Here is a 23,132-nt window from a genome sequence, read left to right as displayed (position 1 = left end):
CAGGGCTAGGTATGAAAGAGGAAGAAGCGGGATCCGCCGGCCAGGAGCACTTTTGACTTTGGGTCTGAATTACAGGGGCCATTTGGTGAGCTGGAAAATATCTTAATATGATATTATACGCATTTTACCTAATGTATCCGAACCAGGATGCAAGATACATGTTGTCTCGATCAATCCGTCACAGCCTCGACTTAGTACCCTCCTCCCGGCCCTGAAGGTTCACATGCGGAGACCGAATAGGTCGCGTAACAGCGTAGAAGGCAAGGCCTTGAGACTTGGTTGAGAACTAGGTAAGGTACAGGTAAGCACAGAAACAGTAAGTAAAAGTAAAAGACCCGAAAAAGAGATGGATGGATCCCTTGGAAGCTCATCAGGAGCTCATTAGGTAGGTAGGTAGGTAGGTAGCAAACAGATCCAGATCTTACCTTAACCTTCGACCCAACATAGAAGAACGCAAAGTCCCCCGGGACAAGGTGGTGCGTTACCCCGGTCGCCTCGTCCTAGTTAGATACCCTGTCAGTACATTACATCCAAACATCCCGGCCAGTACAAAGTACAATGTACTTATTTGGAAGACATACCAAAACATCAATCTGCCCACTAAGGACATACTTCGTCTCCTCATAGGTATAATGCGCCGGGCGCTGCGGCCCAGCCTCAATCTTGTAGAACCCCGAGGTGAGATGTGCGGGCTGGGCCTCGGTCTGCGTGCGGGTTGAGTGGAAGTCGGCTGTTATGGCGTTTTCGCCACTAGGCAGCTGGATGTGTTCGTGACCGGCGCCTTTTATTATTGTTAGAGGGACAAGGGGAGTGGACACTAGTAGGAGAGTTAGGACAATGTTAATGTCAATAATCCTAAGGTGGAGGGGGCAAGAAAGAAAAGTGGGAGAGTAGGGAGGATGGGGAAGGGAAAGTAACGGGACTCACTTTTGATAGGTAGGTATTCTGATGAGATGAAGGAATTGAGGTACTAAGGAGGAGGCTCGGATTCTTTTCTCTTTCTTTTCCTTCTCTTTATATGGACTCTGCGTACTATATAGATCGGGTCGGGACGTCTTCCGCGTGCGGGGACGGAGCACCGGGAGGCTGCCCGATCAAGTGACTTGGAGTAGATTTCGACGACCCCAGCGGTCACCCTCATCGGGTAAGCAAGAGTGACGGACGAATATCACTATGAGATATGCAGGAGAAGCAGGTGAACCTGTAGCAAGTTTCTCACGCCGTCGAATGCGCATTTACCCTACCTATCTCACCCCACTTGTGACCGCGCTGACGCCACACGCCGGTTGGTCAGTTGTATGAGATTTAGGTAGACAACTGCTGTATATTTTTTTGTTTGTTTATGCGAACAAAGCCAGCAATCAGCTAGCTAGCTTTTATGAACGGGGCAGATGGAGCCAAGCGGGAAACCCCAGAAAGTAATGGATACTAGTTAGGGCTATAAACACCAGCCAGCGGAACCGGGTGACGGGAAAGAAACCTTACTTACATAGTCCTGGGACCGTCGGGCCGATCTTAGGGCTCATAATGACGAAGCAACGATGGGCCGGGACCGGTCTGGTATTGGTCGCTGCGTACCGAGATGGTGAGGTCTCTGCGATGCGCTGGTGGTAAACATAGTTGACGCTGATGCTGAAATGGCCTGGTAGATGCGCGGAAGGCAACGCTTGAAATTATGTGTGATGGCTCGCTACCTCATCATTGTCCCGAGTCTGCTCTTGCTTTGATGCCGAGTCGATACCATAGAGTTGAGAGATGGCCAAATCACAATACTTTGGTAGATAACAAGATTGCTTAAGGGCTTCGCATGATGTAGCTTGTCTCGGCGTCTCTAATCTGTTTGACGGCATCTTGAGTCTGGCTCTTCACAGATCGATGATCTAACTCAATCTCTCAATCGATTCCGAGAGCAGCCTCTCCTCTGAGCCTCAAAGCAATCCTTATGTTGGCGAGACAAGGCAATGTTACTATTACACTTTATGCTAAAGCATTGGAGATGCAGGTATTCACCATCTAACATCTTATTAAAATTTGATCATATAAGAGTTATCGACTTATCTCCTACGTCTAAAGATTTTTCAAGGTTGTATATTGCTAGTACCCATTCACAAGAGGCTATATTTTGAAACAAATTTCCTTGTAGCATAAGTTATAAGTTGCATGAACTCGGCGGTGTTCCCACTAAACCTTTGCCTCAATTTTCGGAAACGACAGATAAAAGCGCCGTATAGGTAGCTTCTAAGTAAGACCATTCTAGATACCTATTCTAGCCTTATAAAGAACGCTGCACCATGTGCCCAAAGTACCTTTCCATCAACCTCGGCACATCATTCAACCCCGCGGTAGATATTAATTAAATTTACCAAGTTCTCCACCTTTCCTCCGACATTAATGTACCTAGTCTACTGCGTAGTCAACGGCCAGATTCCTGTCTTGACTCTACCTCGAATACAGTACTCATTCTAGGACAGGTAGCTATCGCTCTCACCATAGCTACGACAAAATGCCTGCAATCGCGCCCGCCGAGCGACCAACCTTCGCTCAGGCACTGAACCTGGAGAAACTATCCACATCTACACCCCTCTCACTCGCAGGGGAAGCCGAGGAAAACGAGGTCTACATGAGCACCTTCCCCGCAATATCATACGACTACGCCCCCGGGCAGCCTCTGAGCACGAACCGCTCATATGGAGGGCATACCTTCGCGCAGGCCATGTGGGCAGCGAGCTTAGCAATCAATGATCCAAATCCACATTCAAGATCAGGTTCGGGATCAGAGTCCGGATTACGCATCCACGAAGCAAACGGATACTGGACGCAGTCGGGCCACGCAAACCGACCATTCATTTATACTGTCAAGACATTGTCGCTTACGCGCTCGTTCGCGTTGCAGCAGGTGACAGCTCGCCAGCCAACGACCCCGTCAGATGCTTGTCCGTTTCCTGCGAGCGATGCGGACAAGGAGTTGGGTCCCGTGGCGTTTGTTTTGACCTGCTCGTTTAAGCTAAAGGAGCGTGGGGGAGGAGATGGAGGCTCGGGGTATTGGCTCAACTTTGATGCGGGGAAGTATGGCGCTATTTTGCGCAGGGATCCGGCTTTGTTGCCGAAGGATGTGGTTTTTAATGGGATTAAGCTGGCTGAATTTCCTAGTATTGATGTGCGGACGCACGAGTATAGCAGTGGAATCGAGAGCGAAAGCGAGAGCAAAAACGAAACAGGCACATCATACCGGCGTCTGCATCTCTACCGCGCTTCCGAACCACTGCGTATAGACAAACTCAACCCCAACCTGATAGCCGCACTCCACGCCTACGTCTCCGACAGGGCCGGCCTGAGCGTGCTACTGCGTACATTCGGGGCAACAGAGCTGGGCGCATCAGGCAGCCTGAACCACAAGATAATTTTCCACGTCAGCCCAGAGGAGATGCCTATTAATGGCATAAATGACAAGGGCTGGTTCACGCAGGAGATGTCGAGTTGTCGCGGCGGCGAGGGACGCGGGGTTATCGAGAGTCGGATCTGGAATCCGGAGGGGGTGCTGGTGGCAACGACGATACAGGATGCGTTGTTTCGGCGGGTTAGTGATAAGCCTAGACTGGCTTAAAGATGGAACTGGATAGAGACAGATCTATGGCGGGTTTGGTGGTTCTATTGTAAATTTGTCAAAGCAACAAACTACAGTACAGTTGACGCGCGGTGAGAGTATTATATATGGCAGAACGGATTAGAGAGATTGTTGAGAGTTCGGGACAACGTCACACTTGCCTATATCTTGGGATACTATGTGCATGCGCAAGATAGGAAGGCGCGAGCATGTAGGTAAGTAGCTACAGAAACGGGATGAGCAACCAAGTGAGGTCTCGAGGCTCATCGTACCTTCCTCGTCGACCTTACTGAGCCGACAAGCGTCTATATGGTATGTCCCCACCACCCCCCCCCCCCCCCCCCCCCCTTCTTTTAGTATACATCCCTCCACCCATCCATCTACCTACCTACCTTCCACCCCCTCACCACCCTTCTCAGCCCCAGCAAGACTCTGCTCCCCAGTCAACCTCGGATCCCTCAAGCACGCTGCAAACGCAATAAGCGGGACAGTCAGACACAACCCCGCAATACAAAGCAATCTCTGCGTGTGCGTGTACGCGTCGATGACTGCGTCTCTAATTTCCGAACCTACAGGGTTCGCCGCGGCGAATGTGAATGGGTCCGCGAAGACTGAAGAGGCGAGTGTTGAGTTACCTAGACTGTTTGACAGGGTGGGAAGTAATGTCTGTGTCCAAATTGCGCCGGAGATGCTGGCGCCGAGCGCGGAGCCGATGTTGTAGCTTGCTAGGAAGAGGGCGGTTACGATTGCGAGATCTGGAGCGTACCAGGGGATTGGGTTAGCTTTTAGGAAGACTGGGCGGGAGTACTATGGAGCTTGAGAAGGGTTCACGTACGCTCGTGTCTCGTGGCCATTTGGATACTTGCCTGTGCTGGGTACGGGAACATTCCGCCGGCTTTACCACTGCAGTTAGTACACCGGTATTCTTAGAGAGGATGTGGTTCCAGGAGGCATCGGGCTCACCAATACCCAGCACAATCTCCCCCGCAACAATCCCCGCGTAACTCCTATCGCTCGCCCCGCCCCGAAAATGATACAGGATGCCGAACGCAACGGTGAAAAGACATGTCCCCGCGATGATAAATGACTTGAGACGCCGGACTTTGAGCACGATGAAGCCGAGGATGCAGCCGGTTATTACGGACGCAAAGCTAGGTACCCATACTAATGTCAGTGGGTCGAATACAGCAGAGGAAAACAAAACGACAAGGGAGGAACGGTATACCTGTAAAGAGACGTAATCCGCGTAGCGCTAAGAGTGCTCTGGTTGAAGGAGACGATCAGGACTGTATAGAGATAGTTCCCTTGCAGGGCCCATGCTTCCATTCCACAAGCGTTAGCAGAGTAGTCCTCCATATGAATACGGATAGAGGGGATGTCCATAACACACCAGTATTAAGCATAACCGCAATCCCAATAGCGCCCCAGACAGCCCTGTCCTTCAGCAACTATATACGGCATCACATCAACAACCAAACCACTCCCAGCACCAAACAGAAGATTGACTCGAGATCTTCCTTCACTCACCTTAAAAGGAACCATAGGATACTCACTCCTCCTCTCCCAGAAAATCCAAGCCGGCACACAGAAAACACCCACGATCAGCGGCGCGAGAATCCTAGCTTGCTCCCACTGCTCTGCGCTCCCGCCCGCAAGCGTGAAGGGGACCAGGATGAGTGCGAATACGGCTATCAGCAGGATTATTCCGGGGGCGTCAATGCGCCACAATATTTCGGATAGGAAGCGCTTGATGCCGTGGAGACTGAAGGGGTTTTGGCTTTGATATGATGAAGGGGATGAGGATGAGGTAGCAATCTTCTTGGCTTTGTGGTAGCCATATAGGAGGGTTAAGAGGAGGGGAATCGAGCAGACTGATTATCCATTCGGTCACATTAGCAGCCACAGAAGCGGAGAGTGACGGGAAGTCTCTCGGAGAAAGAAGAACCGTACCAGGAAAAATAACAGCAAACATCCCAATCCCCCACCTCCAGCTCGTCACCTTCAGGACAGCGTCTGTCAAGTTCCCGCCAATCCAGGTGTTAATTATGAATGGGGTCGCGGGGATATAAGAGAAGAGCAGGCGCGAACGAGTAGACGTCGTATCGCCGATTAGGACTTCTACTAGGAACATGACTCCTGTGTAGCCGATCTAGATGGGAATAGAAGGGGTTGTTAACATCGGTGCATGTCTCGGTAATCGCGTTTTTTTTTATGATAGAGGTAACGGTGACATATACCTGGTATATCACAGCCCCCGCACAGAACGTCTGCACGTTATTTGCGGCTGTCTCGATTACGGTTCCTTTGATTCACCTTCTCATCAGTACAGATCCATTTAACCCTGTATCAGGGTAAACATACCCAGCGTATAAAAGAAAACAGAGAAGAAAATCAACTCCGTCCGACCGAACATGTCGGCTACCTTTGCGGCAGTGGGCTAGATGGATACCCTCATTCTTAGTACAACAAACTCCTCTACAACGATAACAGAGAGCAGAGTAGGGCGGGAGTTAAATCAGTATATGGTATGGCATACCTGCGCCGCAGCCGCAATAACAGACCGAAGCACCTGCACCGTCGAAAGAAGACTATGTTCCGCGTAACTTGCTGTCGCGAGGGGCTATATAATCCGTTATTAATGTAACATCAATCAAGGCCCCTGTCGGCCCTCTTTTTTTACTAAAACTGCTTCCCTCCGAACGGAGAATTCCGTTAAGCTGTGGTCGTACCTGATACGTATTCCGCACACCCCCATCCAACCCATAAACATACGCGATGAGCCAAATACCGATGAACATGGAGATGCGGCCGTATAGTCCGAGTTGGCTGTTTATGAGCTCGATGCGTTTGACGCCGGGGCTGGCTTCCTTCCCGGATTGGGACTGGGACTGGTCGCAGGTACTCGGGGCGGGATTGGGTGCATGGCCATCGCCAATGTCGCGAACTGCTGTTGAGACGTGGCCGGCTTCTTTGTCCAGGCCTTGTGTGAGGACTGCCATCTTGGAGGATGGGGGGGTAGTCCTTCAACGGCGAAGAGAGGTAGGAGAGGAGAGAAAAGGGAAAGAGAAAGGAAAGCGTGAAGAAGCATCAAAATATTCCATCACTAGATGGAATCTGGGCGCCGGAACCGAGATCAGGCCATCTTATCAGATCAAAGAGAGTTCAGAGCCGAAGTCAAAAGTTCCTCACTGCAATCAACCCGGCAAATCAGCGTTGGGGGTGCCTCGTACTCAGCGGGGCCACGACTCTTGGCTGGCAGGAGCAGAAAGACAAAACAGGGATATATCCCGCGAGGGTCTTTGCTTTCGTTCTAGGCCCGTGGATTTCTACGAGATAGTATGGGTGTCTGTCAGATTCATATGCAGGGCTGTTGCCACTAGGGTATACTCAGTAGATGGTAGATGCACAAAATCAACTCGCGCCTGCATTCCCAGCCGCACCCTCTCCTGCCGCATTCCCCAAATCATTCATCAACTGAGACAGCCCCTGCACTAGTGGCTGCAGAGCTTCATGCGGGGCGGCTGCCCGCAGAATTCCCCTTGCGACATCCATCACCCGTCTCGGATCTGCAACGACAGCCGGTCCCGGGCCGCTTGCGAAACCCTGCGGCTGCAGCGCCGGACACCCGCGGCCCAGCGAGATGAATTTCTGCACTTCGGCCGTGTCTTCGCCGTCCAGAAAGACGATTGGGTACCGGTCGCGGAGAGGCGAGTCGGAAATTAAAGCCGACGCCGCGGTTGAGTCCGGACTGATGTCCGTAATCGTGGCGGCCTTTGAGTCCCGCGACTTCGACACAACACTATACGACCAGAACGCTAAACTGGCGTAGTACACGCCCACGGCTAGGAAGCTGGTCAGAGAGCCTGCGGGCATGGCTTTCGCCGCGCGGATGACCTGGCCTGCGTGCCAGATTGCTTTGCGGGAATCAACGCTGTTGATCCATTCTAGAGCGGAGTTGTAGACGCGTCTGGCCTCTTTCTTGTCTTCTTTTCCGGCAAAGAGCTGTAGTTCTTCTAGTGACATAAACAAGAACATGGATATTACCTCGTGAACTAGCGAGATCTCAGTATCTGAACCTGGCATGTCCATACTCGTGTTCATGGCGTTCCACTCGTATCGGAGCATGCGGAAGTGCTGAAGAACCTGACTGAGCTCTTGCTGGCGGGAGTTGATTACCAGTGCATTCCAGTGCTTCGAATTACCCTGGGAGATGAACTTCAACCGATGGTATTCGTTTATTAGGGCTGAGAGACCGTGGAGGATGACAAAGCCTGAGAGCTGATAGTCGATGCGCCCTTGCCATTGGGACAAGTCACGAAGGGTGTCGACGAGTGAGGGCAGTCGCTCTGGCCCTAGTGTTACAGTGGCTAGGTAGATATCTCTCCACTCCATGGCAGACTTTGCCTCCCACAGCGACCGAATCATGGGGAAGGGGAGTTCAAGGTCGGCATATGATATTAAAGGATTGATATTCAACATCAGCGATGACTGCGCGTCGTGCAGAAATAGATGGTGGACAAGCCTGTCATATTAGCACTTGACAAAAACCGACATTGGGTGCTGCGATAGTACCTCTTGAATGACTCCTGTTCCGCCCAAGCCCGCCATTTTTGTTCTAGTGTTTCGTGCGTATCCTCGAGCGCAGGTATTATAGGCGAGTATACCGAGCGTCGGAAGCGGAGGCCGCGGCGCAGCATCTATAATCACGGTTAGACTTGGCACCTAGTAGCAGGGGGGTACGCACCGTCAATATTGGCTGCTGGAAGCTTTCTGCAATTTCCGTCCGTCGACCACTTCCACTCCAGATTCCGATGCTGATGGTCAAGGCAAACGTCTGCGATGCGCGAAGATCTCGGATCGTAGTATTGTCGTACTCATACTACATGCCGTCAGTAGCCTTTTCTTAGAGAGTGACATACACGCAGCGGATGACAGACCTTCTGCGACATCTGCAGCCGTACCACCTCCATCAACGCATACCCCAGCTTCCGAATTGTAGGAATGGTCGACTTTACGGCGGCCGCGGCCGCAACAATACCCACCATATCCGGACTCTCCTCATTCGGATGAAAAGTCGGCCCATGAATCCACGAGTCAACCTGCTGACTCTGGTCTGCGAAGAAGTCTTGAATCAAACTATCTAGCAATTCCGTGCTTGGGAACGACTTCATAATGCGCGTCAGATTTGCCCGCTGACTAGTCTGCAGGACCATGCCGAATATCAGATCCCGACTTCCGGGCGACAACCGCTCGGAGAGGATCTGCCGCTCTGATCGTACGCTGGTCTCGGGGCTGTCGATTGACTTTGGAACGGATAGGTCTCCCTGGTCGGCAAACGCGTGGTCTTCGCGTGCGGGTTTCCAAGCGGAGAGCGAAGAACGCTGGTACGCTTCTGCGCCGAGAGCGATTCCACTGTCTGCATCCAGCCGGCCATCGGGATCATCGGCCTGGGCGGGGTTTACCGAACCCCTGGAGTTGTAAAAGTCGATCAGGCCAAAGTCAACCTCGGTGAGGTCAAAATCGAAATTCAGGCTGTGGTCGTACAGGCGATGAGCGTAGTAGTCGTTTGGGGGAAAGGCGGATGGGTCCAATTCCCCTGGTCGTGATAGTGAGACCAAAGAATCGGGAATGAACTCAGGGAAAAAGGTTCCATCCACACTAAAGACGCCGCTCTCGTGGTCGACCAAGGGAGAGACCGTTTGGGCTACAAATCAGCCGAGACCATCATATTTAGGCCTCACTCACCATTATATGCATTAGGCAGAGCTTCACCTCCCGCCGGCGGGAGGAAAGACGTGATCGGGGCGTTCGAGGTGACAAAAGCTTGAGCATTCAGGTCCCGCAGCGGCGAAAAAGACTGCGACTCCATCGGCGAGTACTCCTCGTTGAGTTGCTCCTCGCCCGCTTTACAGCATGAGCACAGTGCCGTCGGTGCTACTTGGCGGACGGTGAAGTGACTCACCTTGCTCTTCCGACGGCCCATTCCCCGACTCATGATACTCGCAGAACAAATTCCGGTCGCGACACCGCCGACACGGCTTCTCCTCGTCGCATTTGAGCTTGGAAGTGGCACAAGCCTTACAAGCCTGCGAGACGCGGCCGTTTTTCGAGTACGTCGATGGCCGCCTCCGCTTTGCGTCTTGCGAGTGGCTATGGCCGGCGGAGTGGCGCTTCAGCAGGTCCCTACATATATCCACGGTCAGTGAGCGGAAGTGGCTGGCATAAGGTAAAGCTGGAGACGACTAACGGTCGCGAAAATCCCTTGTTACACACTTGACAGACGTATGGCTTTTCTCGGGTATGTGAGCGGACATGGCGGATGAGGTGGTCGGCGCGATTGTAGCTCTTCCGACAGGAGCCGAAGCCGCATTGGAAGTATCCTGGACGCGACTTGTCTAGGGGTGAGTCATCGGGCATTCTGCATTGAAACGGCAGTCAAAGTGAAGTAGCGGGGAAAGGAGACGTGATGAAGGAGAGAAGGACTGTCGGGGTAAGGAGTTCATCCTGAAGAGCCACCATTTTGCGGGGGCCAATCACCGGTCGCGCTTACTACTCTGGGGTACTGTCCCACGGGGATCCAAGATAGCGGGTTTAATGCCCATGCCTACCTATAGAGTCAAGTACTAGGGTACAAGAAGGCACCAAAACATATCTAGCTAACCATAGTTACTGCTCAGGACCACCATCCTCAACTCGTTATCACTTATCAAGTGAGCAAACTGTGCTTCCCTATTTATGTGACGTAACTCATCCCCTGAACGCCGCTGGCAGATCCCCCTCCAGCGGACCCGAAGCAGCCCTTCGGAATGTGGGGGCGCATTCCGACCACATCGCCAGCACTCCGTGTCACAGCGTATGCTCCCTTACATGTGGTCAGACAGATCTCTCGTTACTCAGACCGATAAAATAGGAGATAGTTTCTACTTCTTGAGCACGCCATTTTACCTCGTCGAAGCTCGCCCTCCTGACTACAGTAGTTGACTGAGTCGATCTTCTCAAGCCAAGCCCTAACTTCGATACCGTCGCCACCATGGGTATGCCTGCCACTGCCACTGAAGGAAACGATCTCTGCTAACAGCATAAGTAGGACTCGCCCCCGTGCACTTCTTCTCGCACGGCTCAACGATGATGCTCGGCGAGGAGTCCTCATCCGCCGACTACTGGCGTAAATGCGGCGCCGAAGCCCTAGCTAACGGCATCAAAGGCGTCATTATCATGGCATCACACCCATCCCTTCAGTCATCTCCATCTCACTGATAGTTTCCCAATCAGGGCGCCCACTGGGACACAATAAACGACGGCCTCGAAGTCGCCACAAACCCTTCGCCCGCAAAAAGCCCAGTCGCATACGTGCACCCCGACAAATACGTAAACTACAAACTAACACCGGACATCCCCACCGCGAACCGGTGCATAGAAATGCTTAAAAACGAAGGCTTCAACGCGCGCGGAAACGATAAATTCGACTGGATCCACGACGTCTACCTCATTCTCATCCATATGTTTCCCAACCAGTCCCCGCCAACCACAATAATCTCCATGAACGCGCGGTACGACCCGCACTACCACGTCAAGATAGGCAGTGTGCTTCGCCCGCTCCGGAAAGAAAACTACCTTCTCATCGGGACGGGCGGGGCAGTGCACAATCTATATCGTAATCGGTGGGCGCCGATGCTGAGGTTCCGGGATAACTTTGCGCAGGAGACGCCGCCGGAGGAGTGGGCGTTGGAGTTTCGACAGGCTGTGGAGGATGTTATTACCAAGACGGGATCTGGGCCGGGGCTTAGGAGGGCAATGACGAGGTTAATGAAGCATCCGAGGTTTAGGGAGGCGCATGCTACAGATGACCACTTTATGGCGGCGATGTTTGTGGCCGGGTTGGTTGGGGACTGGGAGGATAGGGGCGTGAAAGGGGTGCTTGGGGCAGAGAGCTGGGAGTTGACGAATATGTGTAATTCGCAGTTTACGTGGGGGGTTTGGCCGGCGGAGCAGAAGGGCAAGGTTGTTAGGGTTGGGGCTTGATTAAGTGCCGCAGAGGATAGTCCTGCCTGGGATTTGTATGTTAGTCTAGGAGAATGGGAGCTCTAGCGAATGCCCCAGAGCAGCAGTTACCGAGGCAGACTAGGCACCTGCATAGGGTCGAGCCTTCCTATTCCGTGACACGTATCTCATCCGATGAGGCAAGTGCGATGAGCCCCCGTACCCTACACAGTCGGCCGTACACAGTCGTGCCTTCCTATCTTGTGCACATAGTAACCCAAGAATGAGACAGGAGCGTTGGGGTCCCGGATTATCGGGGCCCCGCCAACAAGCGTTCTTTCCTGTTCTGCCACACATAATACTTTCCGCGTAACTATACAGTATCTTGTGAAGCTCTAGACCAGAAATCTTGGTTTGAAAAACTAGATTCATTTACCTTCTGATACGCAGTACATTGATTCTCCTTGCTGTGGTTGAGACTATAGCCGTCTCGCTTGATCTCAGCTGTCCATACAGTACTGAACTGTTTGCGATAGCTAGGTAGCTAGGTATGATCAGACAAATTCCCTGGACTCAATTCATCTCAACAGCTACCCAATAGTAAAACATCAAACCCTCCGCAAGAAAGAAACAGCATAATATCCCACAGTCGCAACAGTCCCGATAAACGAAACAAGCGTGATGACACCCCCCGTGATAATCCCCTGCTCGAAGAACCCAATCCTGGGACCATTCTTCTGTCCTGTGCTCGGCAACGGCTTGACTACTTCGTTCCATACTTCAGTTGCACTTGACCCCTTTGAGGTTGAGCCGGGTTTCTCCTCTAGGATTCGCCGTACAAGGGATCCGCTGCTGGTTTCTGAGACGAATTGTGGGCGTGGGAGTTCGAAAAGGGAGGTGTCGTATCGAACGGAGCGATTTGTGCAGCCGCTTGGTGGCGGGTTGGTGGGGAGCGCAGGGCCAATAAGCATCTCCAGTGGAACATGATTTATGTATGAGACGTGGGAATCTATGAACTGGGTGAGGTACTTCGCTGAGGTGGGCTCAGCGAAGGCGTATGTTGCTGCTAGTGTGTCGAGTCTGGGATCGTCAATTCTACACCTTCCATTTGGTAGAGAATGGTTGGAGGAACATACTCAGCATTAAAATCAATCGCATCATCCAAACTCGTAACAGGGTGCAGAATTAGCACGCGTTCCTCCACCTTCCTCTTCAGCAGCGCCGAAGCGCGGTCATGAATCTCGACAACGCCCCATCCAGATCCCGAAACCAGCACCCTAGCACTGGGGTCCTTGTGCGCTGCATCCAAGATCGACTGTCCGGGACTCGATATGCGCGGATTATTAGCGGCAGCTACGGCTTCTTCTCTTTTCTCACCCTCCGGACCAGAGAGATACTTTGATGAGTGGAGTATCAGAGCCTCAACGAACGCCTTCAGCGCGAATTCGTGCACGAGCACGACGTCAGGCGCGTACGTTGAACGCCCTCCAAATGCGAATCGCGCGGTAACAAGGGACTGCGCTGCAGAAGGGATATCCGCTGCGCGGTCAACGACGGCGACAGTTCGCGCCGTGACTGGGGAGGCGATGCTCTTGGGATATGATGGTGTGCTTGTTTGCGCGACGACAAGGACTTTCTCAAAAAATGCAGCATTTGGTCTCTCCTCGGCAATTGCAAATGTATCCGCATCCAGCGCCTGGGCGAGGATTTTCGCTAGGAGAGGAGGCAGCGCCATGGTATTCTTCGTCAGCTGTAACAATGATTAGCCAGCCCGTCCCGCCTATACCCCGTCACACCAAGACAGAAAGCAAGTCCTACCTCAAGAATCACACAATTCCCCGCAGCAATTGCCCCTGCAAGCGCAGAAACAACCGAGAAAGCCATCGTGTGCGAAGCCGGAATCACGTAGACGGTTCCCCTCCCCCTCGCACCATCACCATTATCCTTCCCATGCGCAACGCGATACTCCCTCTCGAGATCATCCTCCAGGCTGAGAGAGTCATAGTGCGTCCGAATCTCCTTCAGCGTGAGGCATATCTCTGCTTGGACTTCCTCAGGTGCATTCCCAGAATCAGCTGTCAGCGCGGACCGGATCGCCTCGATGTTCGAGACGAGCGATGACTGGAGACTGTGGAATTGGGATTGTCGGTACCGTGTGTTTTGGGCGCGGCCGTCTATCTCTGAGGCTAGGAGGCGTGCGAATGGGTGTGGGGAGACCATGTTGAGCTTGTTAATTTGGTTCTGGTTGATGTGAGGGTCTCGCGGTGAAGAGGGGGGAGTATAGTTGGTATGGATGGCCTCGAGCTATGTGGGCGCCCGTCGTTCGGGTGCTCCAAAGGCTTTGAGATCATTAGTAGGGAGCTACACCCATCGGATCTTCCGATCTTGCAAGGGATTATTGAGAGGTCGTGCCACCTGCTCCGCTGCACCGAGTCCAAGTCGATGTGGGCGTGGCCAGCTCGGGATGTGGGGGAACTTGAGCGTACCCTGCCCACTGCCGTAAGGAGATGATGGACTTTCCAAGGAACCTTGTGACTGCCAGAGTCCTACCTTGCTCTATTACCTACTTGCTTCAGCTTCCTCTCTCAGGCCCAACCCAGCTTGTCTTCACTATCTATCCGTCTCTATCAACAACTCCACCCAAAATGTCAACGACAACCACCACAACCACCTCAACAGCAACAGCAACAGCACCAAACCCCCTCTCCCTCCTCTCCGACTACGAACTCCACCACAGCGGCCACGGTCACTCTATAAGTCCGGACCAATCCACCACCTCATATACATCGCCCTCTCAGACCCAACAAAATCAGCAACAACACCAACAACCAAACGACTGGCCAACAAGCCACCGCCGCATCCCCCCCTATAGACCCATAAACCGCACCCTGGACTTCGCGGAGCGCGCGGCGGGCGCCAGCGTGCCGGAATATATCTTCATTCAGAGTATGTTGCATGGGGTTTGGATTAATGCGGTATGTTAGCCCACTCTTCAATCTTGGGTTTCAAGGGGGGGTGTGAGGGAGGGGAGCGGGAGGGAAGAACTTGAGACGGTGTTAATACTAATGAAGTTGGCTGATTGGCTGTGTACATAGTCCATTTCGCGCCTCTGGCGGTTTACGGGGGGGCGGTATATTAATGAGAGGTGGTTTCGGTTTGATGTTGGGGGGGAATACTGAATACTAGGTATAGTTTACAGTCTCAATGCTGATGGATGGGTAGTCAGTCTTGCGCAATTCTGTATTTTAGTTCAAGGTCCAATGGTATAGTGTTGAATGCCCAAGGAAATACGCAATCATGTTTATTCCTTAAATACTACCGTAATATAAACACACCTCAGCTCATTGTCTATGCAGAACTCTGATATAGAAACAGCTACCCCTAGTAATTACCTACCCAGCAACCCTAAGAAAAAAACACAGAACCTAAGTACTCCCCCTAACCCCCATATCCCCAAGCTCCTCCCCCAGCACCCTCCCCCCAACATTTATCCCCTCAGCCGGCAAAAGAACATACAACATCCTCGCCCACCCCCCATCAGGGCTAACATTCCGCCACGCATGATTCGTCCCCCGTTGCACCGCAACATCCCCACGTTTCAACAACCTACTCTCCCCAGAATCCAAGATAAGTTCAACCTCTCCCTCAAGCACAACCCCATAATCCAGACTCACGGTGCGATGCATGGGGCTCGTTGCATTGGGCTGCATATCGACGATGCGGCAGACGGAGCCGGAATTTATCACCAGGCCGGGCGAGTTGCCTGGTTTTAGGTAAGTGGAGTACTGAGATATGTCGGTGTCGTGCGGGGAGGGAGAGATGTTTGCGGGCGTTGAGGAGGTTGTGTATGCGAGCGAGAAGTGCGCGCCGTCGGGGATTGGTTGCACGGGGAGAGTTTCGGGGAGGGTTGTTGAGAATGTTGCGAGGCCAGAGGGGTTGTGGGTTGTTATGTAGCGGGAGAGGGGGCGGAGGTTCTTGGGGGGTTCGGTGGTGTTGTTGGAGGTGGACATTTTGGCGGTTGGAAACAGTAGTTTGGGTGTTTTATTTGAGGAGATAATGGATGGGACTGAGGAAGGTTGATTTGGTGCTCTGTTGCAAGGCAATTGAGTGTTTACGAGGTTAAGATGGTATGATATGATCAGGTTATATCTATCGTGACTTAGGTTACCTATGAGTAATGAAGAGAGTATACAGCTCGGGACCACATCGGGTGCGGAGACGATCTGCCTTACGAAACATGAGCAGATGGAGCAGGTGGAGAATGGACTAAGCTAGAGCGGGGTGAGTGATCCAGATACCGATGTGGACAATTTGAAGGCGTCTATTCTGTATCCATTGCAAATCTCTATGGAAGTTGATCTTCGAAAACACCACACCTCCCGTCCCCTCCGATACCCTAATCTTGCCGTGCTCACTTTGGCGGAATAATCGGCAACGTAACATAATTCTCCCCGTTCCCAAAGTTAATATGATTCTGGCCCTGGAACTTCTCCACAGACCGATCACTCGGCTCATTATGCAAGAAAATCCCACTGCCTTGCGTATCCCCCGACGCAACCTCAAAGACAATCTTGCCCCCCTTCTCAGCAACGACATTCGTAGGCCAAACCTCCACATCAACGGGGTATATCTCGCCGGGAATAACAGGGAGCTTGTCTGTAGAGTAGTAGTCGCGGTGCGGGAGGTAAGGCCTGTGCCGGACGTGCTGCTCGTTTACCTTGCGGAGACTGACACGCAGCCAGCCCTTGCAGAGCGGGACGGGGTCACCTGCTGTGCCGGTGTAGAAGACTTCCTTGCCTTCGGGTGAGATGTAGCGCAGTGTAACGAAGAGGTCGATATCTTGTGGTGTTGGGGCGCCGGGGTTGGGGCTCATGGAGACGTTGAGATGGGCGACGATGTGGCCCGTGATTTCCGTCTCGGACTCGAACGGCGCAGTGGTGAATTGGATGGCGGATGGGTTCTCCAACGTCCCCAAGGCGGAATAGGTAAGTTTGCTGAATCGCTCGTTCGGCGGGGTCGTGACTAGTTCCTTTTGCGAGGTGAGGTAGTACCGCGTATACTGCGTGCGAGCGATTGGCCACTCGGTCTCTTGGCGACGAGGGTAAGCCTTCTCGGCTTCGGCATTGTTGAAGCCCACGTCGCCCTTGCGGAGGACAAGGTCGACTTTCGGTGCGGTTCCTGAAGCCCAGCCCGCGCGATCGTCGCCCTTGAGGAAGGCGTCGAGGAAGCTGCGTTGGATTTCGACCTCCTCTTTGTAGTAGAAAGGGAGGTCGTGGCGGCCTGTGATGAAGCGGAGGTATTTCAGCTCGCTGCCTGCCTGCGTGTAGCCTTCGACATTGCCGCGCAGGTGCAGAAGGATACCGCCCCAGTTCGCGACAGAGAGGAGAGGGACCTGGATATCGGACATGGTATACTCCTTGCTCGCGTAGTAGAGATCATCTCGGAACTTGTTCTCCGCGTTGTCAATTGTCTGATCTTGCCGGTTCGCAACGAGCTCTTCCTCAGGTAGATCGCCCTCAATGGTATCGACGCCCCAGTTGCGCGCTGACCTTCCGGGCCGGCCATACTGGTTACTCACAACCTGGCGATCCCACCAGAACTTGATAAACGCATTGGACAGGATCCCTCCATGTCGACAGCGATCGCGATAGTAATCCGACATTCCCTCCCAGGGAATCATACAAGCCAGACCCTTTGGCTGTCTCGCGCCAACCCGCCACTGACTACCAGCGTAGTAACTAATTCCTAGCAGGCCAACTTTCCCAGATGACCAGCTCTGCTCTGCGGCCCATTCGACAACGTCGAAGAACGCCTCGCTGGTTTCACGAGACATGGTGTCGAGCTTCCCGCGCGACTGGCCGGTGCCGCGCTCGTCAGCACGGACAACAGCGTAGCCATGCTGAGTCCAGAATGCAGGATCAGGCGTTTCCCATGCGGAGTGTTGTGAGCGGTGTTCGGGGTTGACTTCGCTGAAGGATTTCGGGTGGAAGTCTGCGTAGGGGATATCCTTGCCGTAGGGGCCATACGTAACCAGAACGGGAACTTTCTCAGTTGTCTTTTGTCGGTAGACGTTGCATCGGACAAGGCCGGACTTATCCTTCAGTGCGATGGTTACATTCTGCTCGAAGATGTAGGGAAAGGACGTTTCGTCGCGAGTGGTGATGTCTTCGCGCACTGGGTTAGGCATCGCGAACAAGCAAAAATTGATTCTATAATGAGTAATTAGACTGTTGTATGGTCAGTCTACGGAATGTGGGATAAATACCTGGAATGCCCCCTCATTGCGCGTTGCCGTTGCGCCATCTCGAGCTCTCCCCGACGTGGAGCCGAAATGGGCGACCCGAACAACTGAGGTCCTTTCCGAGGCATTACGGCTCATCCGGAAGCGCGGCACCAGCATGGGCAGTTTTTCATAAGGAGACTCTTAAATGCTTAACTCCGTAGTGATGACGGGTGAGATAGAAAGCTTGACTCTCGTGGTCGTTTATCTCTGCCTGCGCATTAAACACCAACCCGCGTAGCGACAATGGGCGACACTCAAGATATTGAGGGCCAGGGCCTTCGAGTCCTCATCGCTGGAGCCGGTATCGGCGGTCTGTCAGCCGCGATTGCTTTGCGACAGCAGGGGCATCAGGTCGAGGTACGTTTTCTTTCGCTTCGGCGGGCTTGCAGCTAGTACTTGCCTAACTGTCAACAGCTCTTCGAGCGCTCACGCTTCGCCAACGAGATAGGCGCCGCCATTCACATCACGCCCAATGCGAACTCTGCGTTACTGAAACTCGGCATCGATGCGACCACGCTCGGTGCCGTGGAGAGTGAGAAGGTTAGGATTGCCTTCGTCCACAGTGTACGCGGCGTACTAACGCCAACAGTTGCGAGTGTTCCCCCCTAACGGGCCGGAGATATTCTCATTAGACATCAAGAAGACGGCAGGGTTCTGGCGACATGTTAGTTTTGTCCACGAGGTTAGAGACGCGTACTAATCGTCCAGCGCTGGCTGCTTGTACACCGAGCCCACCTCCACGACGGTCTGAAGGCCGCTGCGCAGGCTCCAGGACCTGGTACCCCTGCTCGATTACACACCTCGAACAAAGTAGTAGACATCGACCCTCACAAGGCCACCATAGCTCTCGAGAATGGTGAAGTAGTCTCCGGCGACGTCATCCTCGGGGCAGACGGTGTGCACTCTGTCGCAAAGGCAAAACTGCCGGGTGGTGAGAACGTCAAGACGTTCAAGTCCGGGAAGAATGCATTCCGCTTTCTGATTGAGCGGAAGGATGCACTAGAGGATCCTGAAACAAAAGATTTGGCAGAGGAACTCGGGACATGGTACATGTTTGATAGCCCTGAGCTCCGCGTCGTCATCTACCCCTGTGCCAGCAATGAGTTGCTCAACTTTGTATGCATCCATCCTGACAGCATGTCCAAAATCCACGACGGTTCGGAATGGAACCAAGCTGCGAGCAAGGAGGCTTTGCTAGAAGTATACAAGGACTTCAGTCCGCAGGTGCTAAAGCTTCTGTCCAAAGCTGACCCCGCCACTCTGAGAGTATGGCCGTTGCTTGACGCCGATGATCTTCCGACCTGGGCTGAAGACCGACTTGCTGTCCTTGGTGATGCTGCTCATCCTTTCCTACCGTACCGTGCTTCTGGTGGTGCTATGGCCATCGAGGACGCAGTCTCACTGGGTGTCATGCTTTCAAGGGGTGTTCCGAGAGAAGATATCCCCGAGCGGTTGAAGTTGTACGAGACTGCTCGACGCACCCGAGCAACGACCATCCAGAGCTTGACTAGAAAGAGTTCCCACGGTCCTCTTCCACCATCCGAAGGTACACCGATTCCTCTGTCGGTCCCATGTATCGGTCCGCTAACTTTGTCCCAGAGAAATCAATCACCGAATACATCTACGGCCACGATGAATTCGACCACTCGACGCAGATCCTCCGCAAAAACCTCTGGGCCAAAAGTCCGCAGAAGTACTGGCGTCAGCCGATTGTATTCGGGCCCATGCCCGGCCCAAGGCAGGACTTTGAAGGTCGAAGCCGTCTCGACCGCTCCCACAAATCCACTTTCCAGACGACCTCGATCAAGTTCAAGACCAGCCGGACACTCCTCCAGAACCTGCTCCCCAACGACTCGTACTCCTTCGGTACACCAAGCACAGTTGCCACTGCGACTTTCTCGCAGACCCTCCTCAACGGCATGGACTGGCTTGGTGGCGGCGGATACCGCCATCTCGGTCTATACATCGACGGCGTCCAGTACAAGAAGGCCAATGGCGAAATTGTAAAGGGAACATACCTGCCCATTCTTTTCGAAAGCCTCACAGACCCCATTGTAAGCGGCCGCGAAGAGCTCGGGATGCCCAAGCTGTACTCCACCCTAGACGGCAACGAGCGCAAGGGATCATATTACCTACAGGCAAGTTGGCAGGGTGCCGTTTGGGGTCGGTTCCGGTGGGAAGGTCTGGAAGACGAAGATCCCAACGCGAACGCCGGACCAGGAGATAGTGGTGTCAATGGTGGTTTGTTGCTTCACCGCTACATTCCTCAGGTTGGGGCAGACCGCAAGGGTCAAGCGGAGGTGGAATATCCGGTGGTTGTGCCGAATGCAGATGAATCAAAGGTACTTGTGTCCAGGGTTACTCGCGTCCGCAAGGCCAGGAAGGCTAGTTTAGAGATTGACGGGTTGAGCTGGGAAGCTTTGCCGACGTTGCACCACATCATTGTGCGGTTGGCGGAGATTCCTGTTGATGAGATTCTGTCTGCGAAGATTGTTGAAGGCGAGGGGGTGCCCGATGTGTCGGAGGCGAGACGCTTGGAATGAAGTAATGCGTATGAGAGAGTCCTAATAGCTCTTTAAGCCCTTGATATCTACCTAGTTTGCATCATGAATGTATTCCGTAGCCTTGTTCGCTATTTCGGTGTAGGATTTGCATCTGGTCGTGCATGGACCCAATTGGATGCGCAATGAATGACTCTTTGACGAATCTCAAAGATAGTTAGCTATCCACGGTGCCATAGAGAAAGAGGAGAAGAAAGAAGTGGTTGTCAATAAGAAGCAAGCCTCGGCCGAACCCAAAACGGTAATCCGGTTCGCGTCTCACAACATCTTCGACGTCACTGCAATTGAAACAACGACAAGAAGTTTGATCAACAGCCTGACATCATCTCAATTAAAGGGGGCCTTTGAGCAAATGAGAGTCTCGTGTTTGCTACTTTGCTTCTCCGGATCGACACCTGTCAACGCTGATTATGGATCACGCCTTGACGAGTCGCGGCTGTAGCCCTTGAATCTGATCCCTCCCGATGCCCCTGACCTCCACACTTTCTTGAAATAAATACAGTCATCGTCGCTTTGCTCTCTATCAACACCTAGATCTCTCCACATCTCGAGTTTCAAAGTCCCGCTATGCCTCGCAGACGTACCGCCGATAACGCCCCTGCCGCCAGCTCCAAGCGGCCCAAGACTGCTGCTTCATTGAACGAGCTCGCCATTGACAGTGAGGCTTTCAAAAAGTTATTTCGAAGCTTGCGGTGTTCGGCTGTCTCGGTTTCTGGCAGTCTCCAAGTATCGTATGTTGAGACACGCGACTACGATATCAAGCTGCAAGGTCCTTCGAAGACGGACAAGCTCGTGCAAAATATCGAGAACGCAGGCGATTTCGATAAACTCAAGCTTCCGGACCGCGGTGCCAACCCATATAGATTCACGCCGACTTATAATGACTATAATGAAGAGTATGGTCCGAATCCCATGGTCCAGGGTAAGGATGGAATGGGAGGCGATGCTTTCGACATCACCTCATGGATCAGTGCTCGGCGCAAAAAGTACGCCTTCAACAACAAAGACCCGTTAGGCAAGAAGGAAATCGATTTCATCAAGCAGGGTCTGGTCATACAAATGGTATAGGCGTATAGGTGTATTGGAATGCTGGCCAAGTCGGCCCACGTGTATCACTAGTGTGAAGCAAGTCAACGTTTTGAGATCACCCTGCCAGGCTAGCCATGCTCTCATCAACTTGATAAGGTGGTCCAGATTCCAACAGCCCATGGCCTGAGCACTCACCAGCCCCCGACTCGGGTTAGGTCTCAGGAAATTATATCCAAGGCAGGAGATAGGTATGTCTCAGTGATTTTCCAAGCCACCATGGCGTTTAGCGTTGAAACTGTGTGGTTTGGCGAGCGCTCTGTTCTCGCGGTAAGATCCTCGATGTGCCGTGGAAAGTGCCGAAGTACTCTGTAGCTGCGAGCGTACTGGTGATCCAGTTAGCATATGCATGTTAACGGCTGGACCACTAGACTTGCTGCATATTACCTAAACAGGTAATAACTTTGTCCTTCAGGGCTGTTTAGCGTAGTCTCGTCCATCGAAGGTTTCCTTCTGTCGCTTCTGGTTGGAGGCTTATTTCTCCGTGTTGTCTAGAAAGAGTAGATCATGCAAGTGAGCCAACCTGGTTGGAATGTAAATGTTGGTCCTGGGATCTTGTTTTAAACCGCTGTTGGGCTCTTTCGCCCCAAGTCAAGTACTCTGAAGCTGTTGCTGAACGATTGTTTTCCTGGGGTGTGTAGAGATATATATACCCGTCAGTTACCCCTCAGCAACGTGAGCAATGGCGCTTTGTCGGCAATCAACAAAGTCGGCATTAGCAATAGATTGACAAAAAAAGCGTGCATGCGACCCCATTGTTTTGACTGAGAATTGCCCCGGAGTGTTGGCCTTGTATAGTTGAGATGACGCATGATGGCTGCCTGAGCGGTGACTTTCTCTCCTCCGAGAAACCGCAACTTCCCACTTCTCACTCTTACTCAACCGCCGCGTTTCAGATACCCTGCTCGCTTCTTTTTCCTTCTATCCTCCTCTGTTCTTACTAACTCACTTCTCTCCGCTCTTATCGTCTGTCGCTATCCTGCTTCTCCTGTCCCTTGTCCTGAACCCCGCTCCTCCCTTCCTCGCCCTCGCGCTTGTGACCGATCAGCTCCCTCGCATCACTGTACCATATCAGACTGCATCCAGCCTCGCTCAACCTCCTTCCTTCTTCCCAGATTTTCTTTCCGGCCGCTTCATCTGCTCTGTGTACAATAGATCTCGCTGCGATCGAGTGCGACCGTCTTGCTCCTTATCTCTTCGTCTTGCATCATCGCCCTCCACTTTTCCCGCTTCCCCGCACCACATTAGCCATCATGTGAGTCGACGAACTGAAAAATCAGACTACGAGCAAGGACTACCGCTAACACAGCTTTCAAAGGCGCATCACAGTGAACGTCATCCGACCGGACCAGGCCGACCTGGATCTCATCCCCTTGGTGGTGGGCCCCGACATGACCATCGAGCTCCTCAAAAGCATCGTCGAAAGCGAAACATCCATCCCGCCCTCCTCGCAAAGACTTGTATATAACAACCAGCTACTCGGTGATGACTCCAAGACGCTTGAACAGGTCGGGATCGGGGAGGGAGACATGCTGGGCGTTCACGTTACGCTACGTGGCCCATCGGTGCAGGCTCGACCTACAGGCGGCCCAAGTGCTCCTCCGCAGCAGCTTCAGCG

The 23,132-nt window shown here is 52.8% G+C and overlaps 11 protein-coding genes across 11 annotated transcripts; 4 read left to right on the top strand and 7 right to left on the bottom strand.

Moving 5' to 3' along the window:
* Positions 1-28: 28 nt before the first annotated feature.
* On the bottom strand, positions 29-1,160 carry BDV17DRAFT_267415 (uncharacterized protein). Its single transcript, XM_073758364.1, has 4 exons — positions 928-1,160; positions 582-817; positions 426-500; positions 29-286 (listed from the first exon to the last, which is right to left on the bottom strand). Coding segments are annotated over exons 1-4 (420 nt in total). The 5' UTR covers positions 929-1,160; the 3' UTR covers positions 29-178.
* Positions 1,161-2,430: 1,270 nt separating this feature from the next.
* BDV17DRAFT_267413 (acyl-CoA thioesterase) lies at positions 2,431-3,676 on the top strand. The gene has a single exon (XM_073758363.1). The coding sequence runs from the start codon at positions 2,504-2,506 to the stop codon at positions 3,602-3,604; it is 1,101 nt and encodes a 366-aa protein (XP_073614169.1). The 5' UTR covers positions 2,431-2,503; the 3' UTR covers positions 3,605-3,676.
* A 312-nt stretch (positions 3,677-3,988) lies between these two features.
* sit1 (putative siderochrome-iron transporter Sit1) lies at positions 3,989-6,603 on the bottom strand (the record flags this gene model as incomplete). Its single annotated transcript, XM_073762442.1, has 11 exons — positions 3,989-4,359; positions 4,440-4,499; positions 4,568-4,755; positions 4,830-4,923; positions 4,995-5,052; positions 5,132-5,475; positions 5,555-5,753; positions 5,842-5,906; positions 5,966-6,041; positions 6,141-6,224; positions 6,334-6,603. 11 exons carry the CDS (start codon positions 6,601-6,603, stop codon positions 3,989-3,991), a joined length of 1,809 nt encoding a protein of 602 aa, XP_073614168.1.
* A 344-nt stretch (positions 6,604-6,947) lies between these two features.
* On the bottom strand, positions 6,948-10,021 carry BDV17DRAFT_299224 (putative C6 and C2H2 transcription factor RegA-like; the record flags this gene model as incomplete). The annotated part of the gene is made up of 7 exons (XM_073763833.1): positions 6,948-8,126; positions 8,177-8,301; positions 8,349-8,483; positions 8,542-9,308; positions 9,350-9,508; positions 9,567-9,787; positions 9,852-10,021. The coding sequence occupies 7 exons, from the start codon at positions 10,019-10,021 to the stop codon at positions 7,016-7,018; spliced, it is 2,688 nt and encodes an 895-aa protein (XP_073614167.1). The 3' UTR covers positions 6,948-7,015.
* A 613-nt stretch (positions 10,022-10,634) lies between these two features.
* Positions 10,635-11,626, top strand: BDV17DRAFT_282755 (DODA-type extradiol aromatic ring-opening family dioxygenase; the record flags this gene model as incomplete). The annotated part of the gene is made up of 3 exons (XM_073760251.1): positions 10,635-10,638; positions 10,692-10,822; positions 10,877-11,626. 3 exons carry the CDS (start codon positions 10,635-10,637, stop codon positions 11,624-11,626), a joined length of 885 nt encoding a protein of 294 aa, XP_073614166.1.
* A 437-nt stretch (positions 11,627-12,063) lies between these two features.
* On the bottom strand, positions 12,064-13,903 carry BDV17DRAFT_267407 (uncharacterized protein). The gene is made up of 3 exons (XM_073758362.1): positions 13,403-13,903; positions 12,721-13,334; positions 12,064-12,664 (listed from the first exon to the last, which is right to left on the bottom strand). Exons 1-3 carry the CDS (start codon positions 13,802-13,804, stop codon positions 12,193-12,195), a joined length of 1,488 nt encoding a protein of 495 aa, XP_073614165.1. The 5' UTR covers positions 13,805-13,903; the 3' UTR covers positions 12,064-12,192.
* Positions 13,904-14,229: 326 nt separating this feature from the next.
* BDV17DRAFT_292761 (uncharacterized protein) lies at positions 14,230-14,763 on the top strand (the record flags this gene model as incomplete). The annotated part of the gene is made up of 2 exons (XM_073762441.1): positions 14,230-14,559; positions 14,680-14,763. 2 exons carry the CDS (start codon positions 14,230-14,232, stop codon positions 14,761-14,763), a joined length of 414 nt encoding a protein of 137 aa, XP_073614164.1.
* A 246-nt stretch (positions 14,764-15,009) lies between these two features.
* BDV17DRAFT_292760 (cupin domain-containing protein) lies at positions 15,010-15,594 on the bottom strand (the record flags this gene model as incomplete). Its single annotated transcript, XM_073762440.1, has 1 exon — positions 15,010-15,594. The coding sequence occupies one exon, from the start codon at positions 15,592-15,594 to the stop codon at positions 15,010-15,012; it is 585 nt and encodes a 194-aa protein (XP_073614163.1).
* A 234-nt stretch (positions 15,595-15,828) lies between these two features.
* BDV17DRAFT_267406 (CocE/NonD family hydrolase) lies at positions 15,829-18,523 on the bottom strand. The gene is made up of 2 exons (XM_073758361.1): positions 17,850-18,523; positions 15,829-17,793 (listed from the first exon to the last, which is right to left on the bottom strand). The coding sequence occupies exons 1-2, from the start codon at positions 17,951-17,953 to the stop codon at positions 15,996-15,998; spliced, it is 1,902 nt and encodes a 633-aa protein (XP_073614162.1). The 5' UTR covers positions 17,954-18,523; the 3' UTR covers positions 15,829-15,995.
* BDV17DRAFT_282752 (putative salicylate hydroxylase) lies at positions 18,111-20,410 on the top strand (the record flags this gene model as incomplete). The annotated part of the gene is made up of 5 exons (XM_073760250.1): positions 18,111-18,224; positions 18,282-18,407; positions 18,457-18,531; positions 18,576-19,413; positions 19,467-20,410. 5 exons carry the CDS (start codon positions 18,111-18,113, stop codon positions 20,408-20,410), a joined length of 2,097 nt encoding a protein of 698 aa, XP_073614161.1.
* Positions 20,411-21,521: 1,111 nt separating this feature from the next.
* BDV17DRAFT_267404 (uncharacterized protein) lies at positions 21,522-22,855 on the bottom strand. The gene is made up of 2 exons (XM_073758360.1): positions 21,892-22,855; positions 21,522-21,840 (listed from the first exon to the last, which is right to left on the bottom strand). Exon 1 carries the CDS (start codon positions 22,324-22,326, stop codon positions 22,171-22,173), a length of 156 nt encoding a protein of 51 aa, XP_073614160.1. The 5' UTR covers positions 22,327-22,855; the 3' UTR covers positions 21,522-21,840; positions 21,892-22,170.
* Between the last annotated feature and the right edge of the window lie 277 nt (positions 22,856-23,132).

The sequence above is a fragment of the Aspergillus undulatus genome, assembly GCF_047715775.1.
Source record: "Aspergillus undulatus strain CBS 261.88 unplaced genomic scaffold BDV17scaffold_35, whole genome shotgun sequence".
Taxonomy (NCBI): domain Eukaryota; kingdom Fungi; phylum Ascomycota; class Eurotiomycetes; order Eurotiales; family Aspergillaceae; genus Aspergillus; species Aspergillus undulatus.
This window is presented reverse-complemented; position numbering and strand designations above follow the sequence as displayed.

Excerpts from the sequence above, each read along its gene's own strand:
- BDV17DRAFT_267415 (XM_073758364.1), bottom strand. Across the intron at positions 501-581 it reads GTGGGCAGATTGATGTTTTG|GACGAGGCGACCGGGGTAAC; the intron begins GTATGTCTTCCA and ends GTATCTAACTAG. Across the intron at positions 287-425 it reads ATGTTGGGTCGAAGGTTAAG|TTCTCAACCAAGTCTCAAGG; the intron begins GTAAGATCTGGA and ends TACCTTACCTAG.
- BDV17DRAFT_267413 (XM_073758363.1), top strand. The coding sequence starts at position 2,504 with ATGCCTGCAATCGCGCCCGCCGAGCGACCAACCTTCGCTCAGGCACTG.
- BDV17DRAFT_267407 (XM_073758362.1), bottom strand. The coding sequence starts at position 13,804 with ATGGTCTCCCCACACCCATTCGCACGCCTCCTAGCCTCAGAGATAGAC. Across the intron at positions 13,335-13,402 it reads GGAATTGTGTGATTCTTGAG|CTGACGAAGAATACCATGGC; the intron begins GTAGGACTTGCT and ends TCATTGTTACAG. Across the intron at positions 12,665-12,720 it reads GCGATTGATTTTAATGCTGA|ACTCGACACACTAGCAGCAA; the intron begins GTATGTTCCTCC and ends TGACGATCCCAG.
- BDV17DRAFT_267406 (XM_073758361.1), bottom strand. The coding sequence starts at position 17,953 with ATGCCTCGGAAAGGACCTCAGTTGTTCGGGTCGCCCATTTCGGCTCCA. Across the intron at positions 17,794-17,849 it reads GCAATGAGGGGGCATTCCAG|AATCAATTTTTGCTTGTTCG; the intron begins GTATTTATCCCA and ends TACTCATTATAG.
- BDV17DRAFT_267404 (XM_073758360.1), bottom strand. The coding sequence starts at position 22,326 with ATGCGTCATCTCAACTATACAAGGCCAACACTCCGGGGCAATTCTCAG.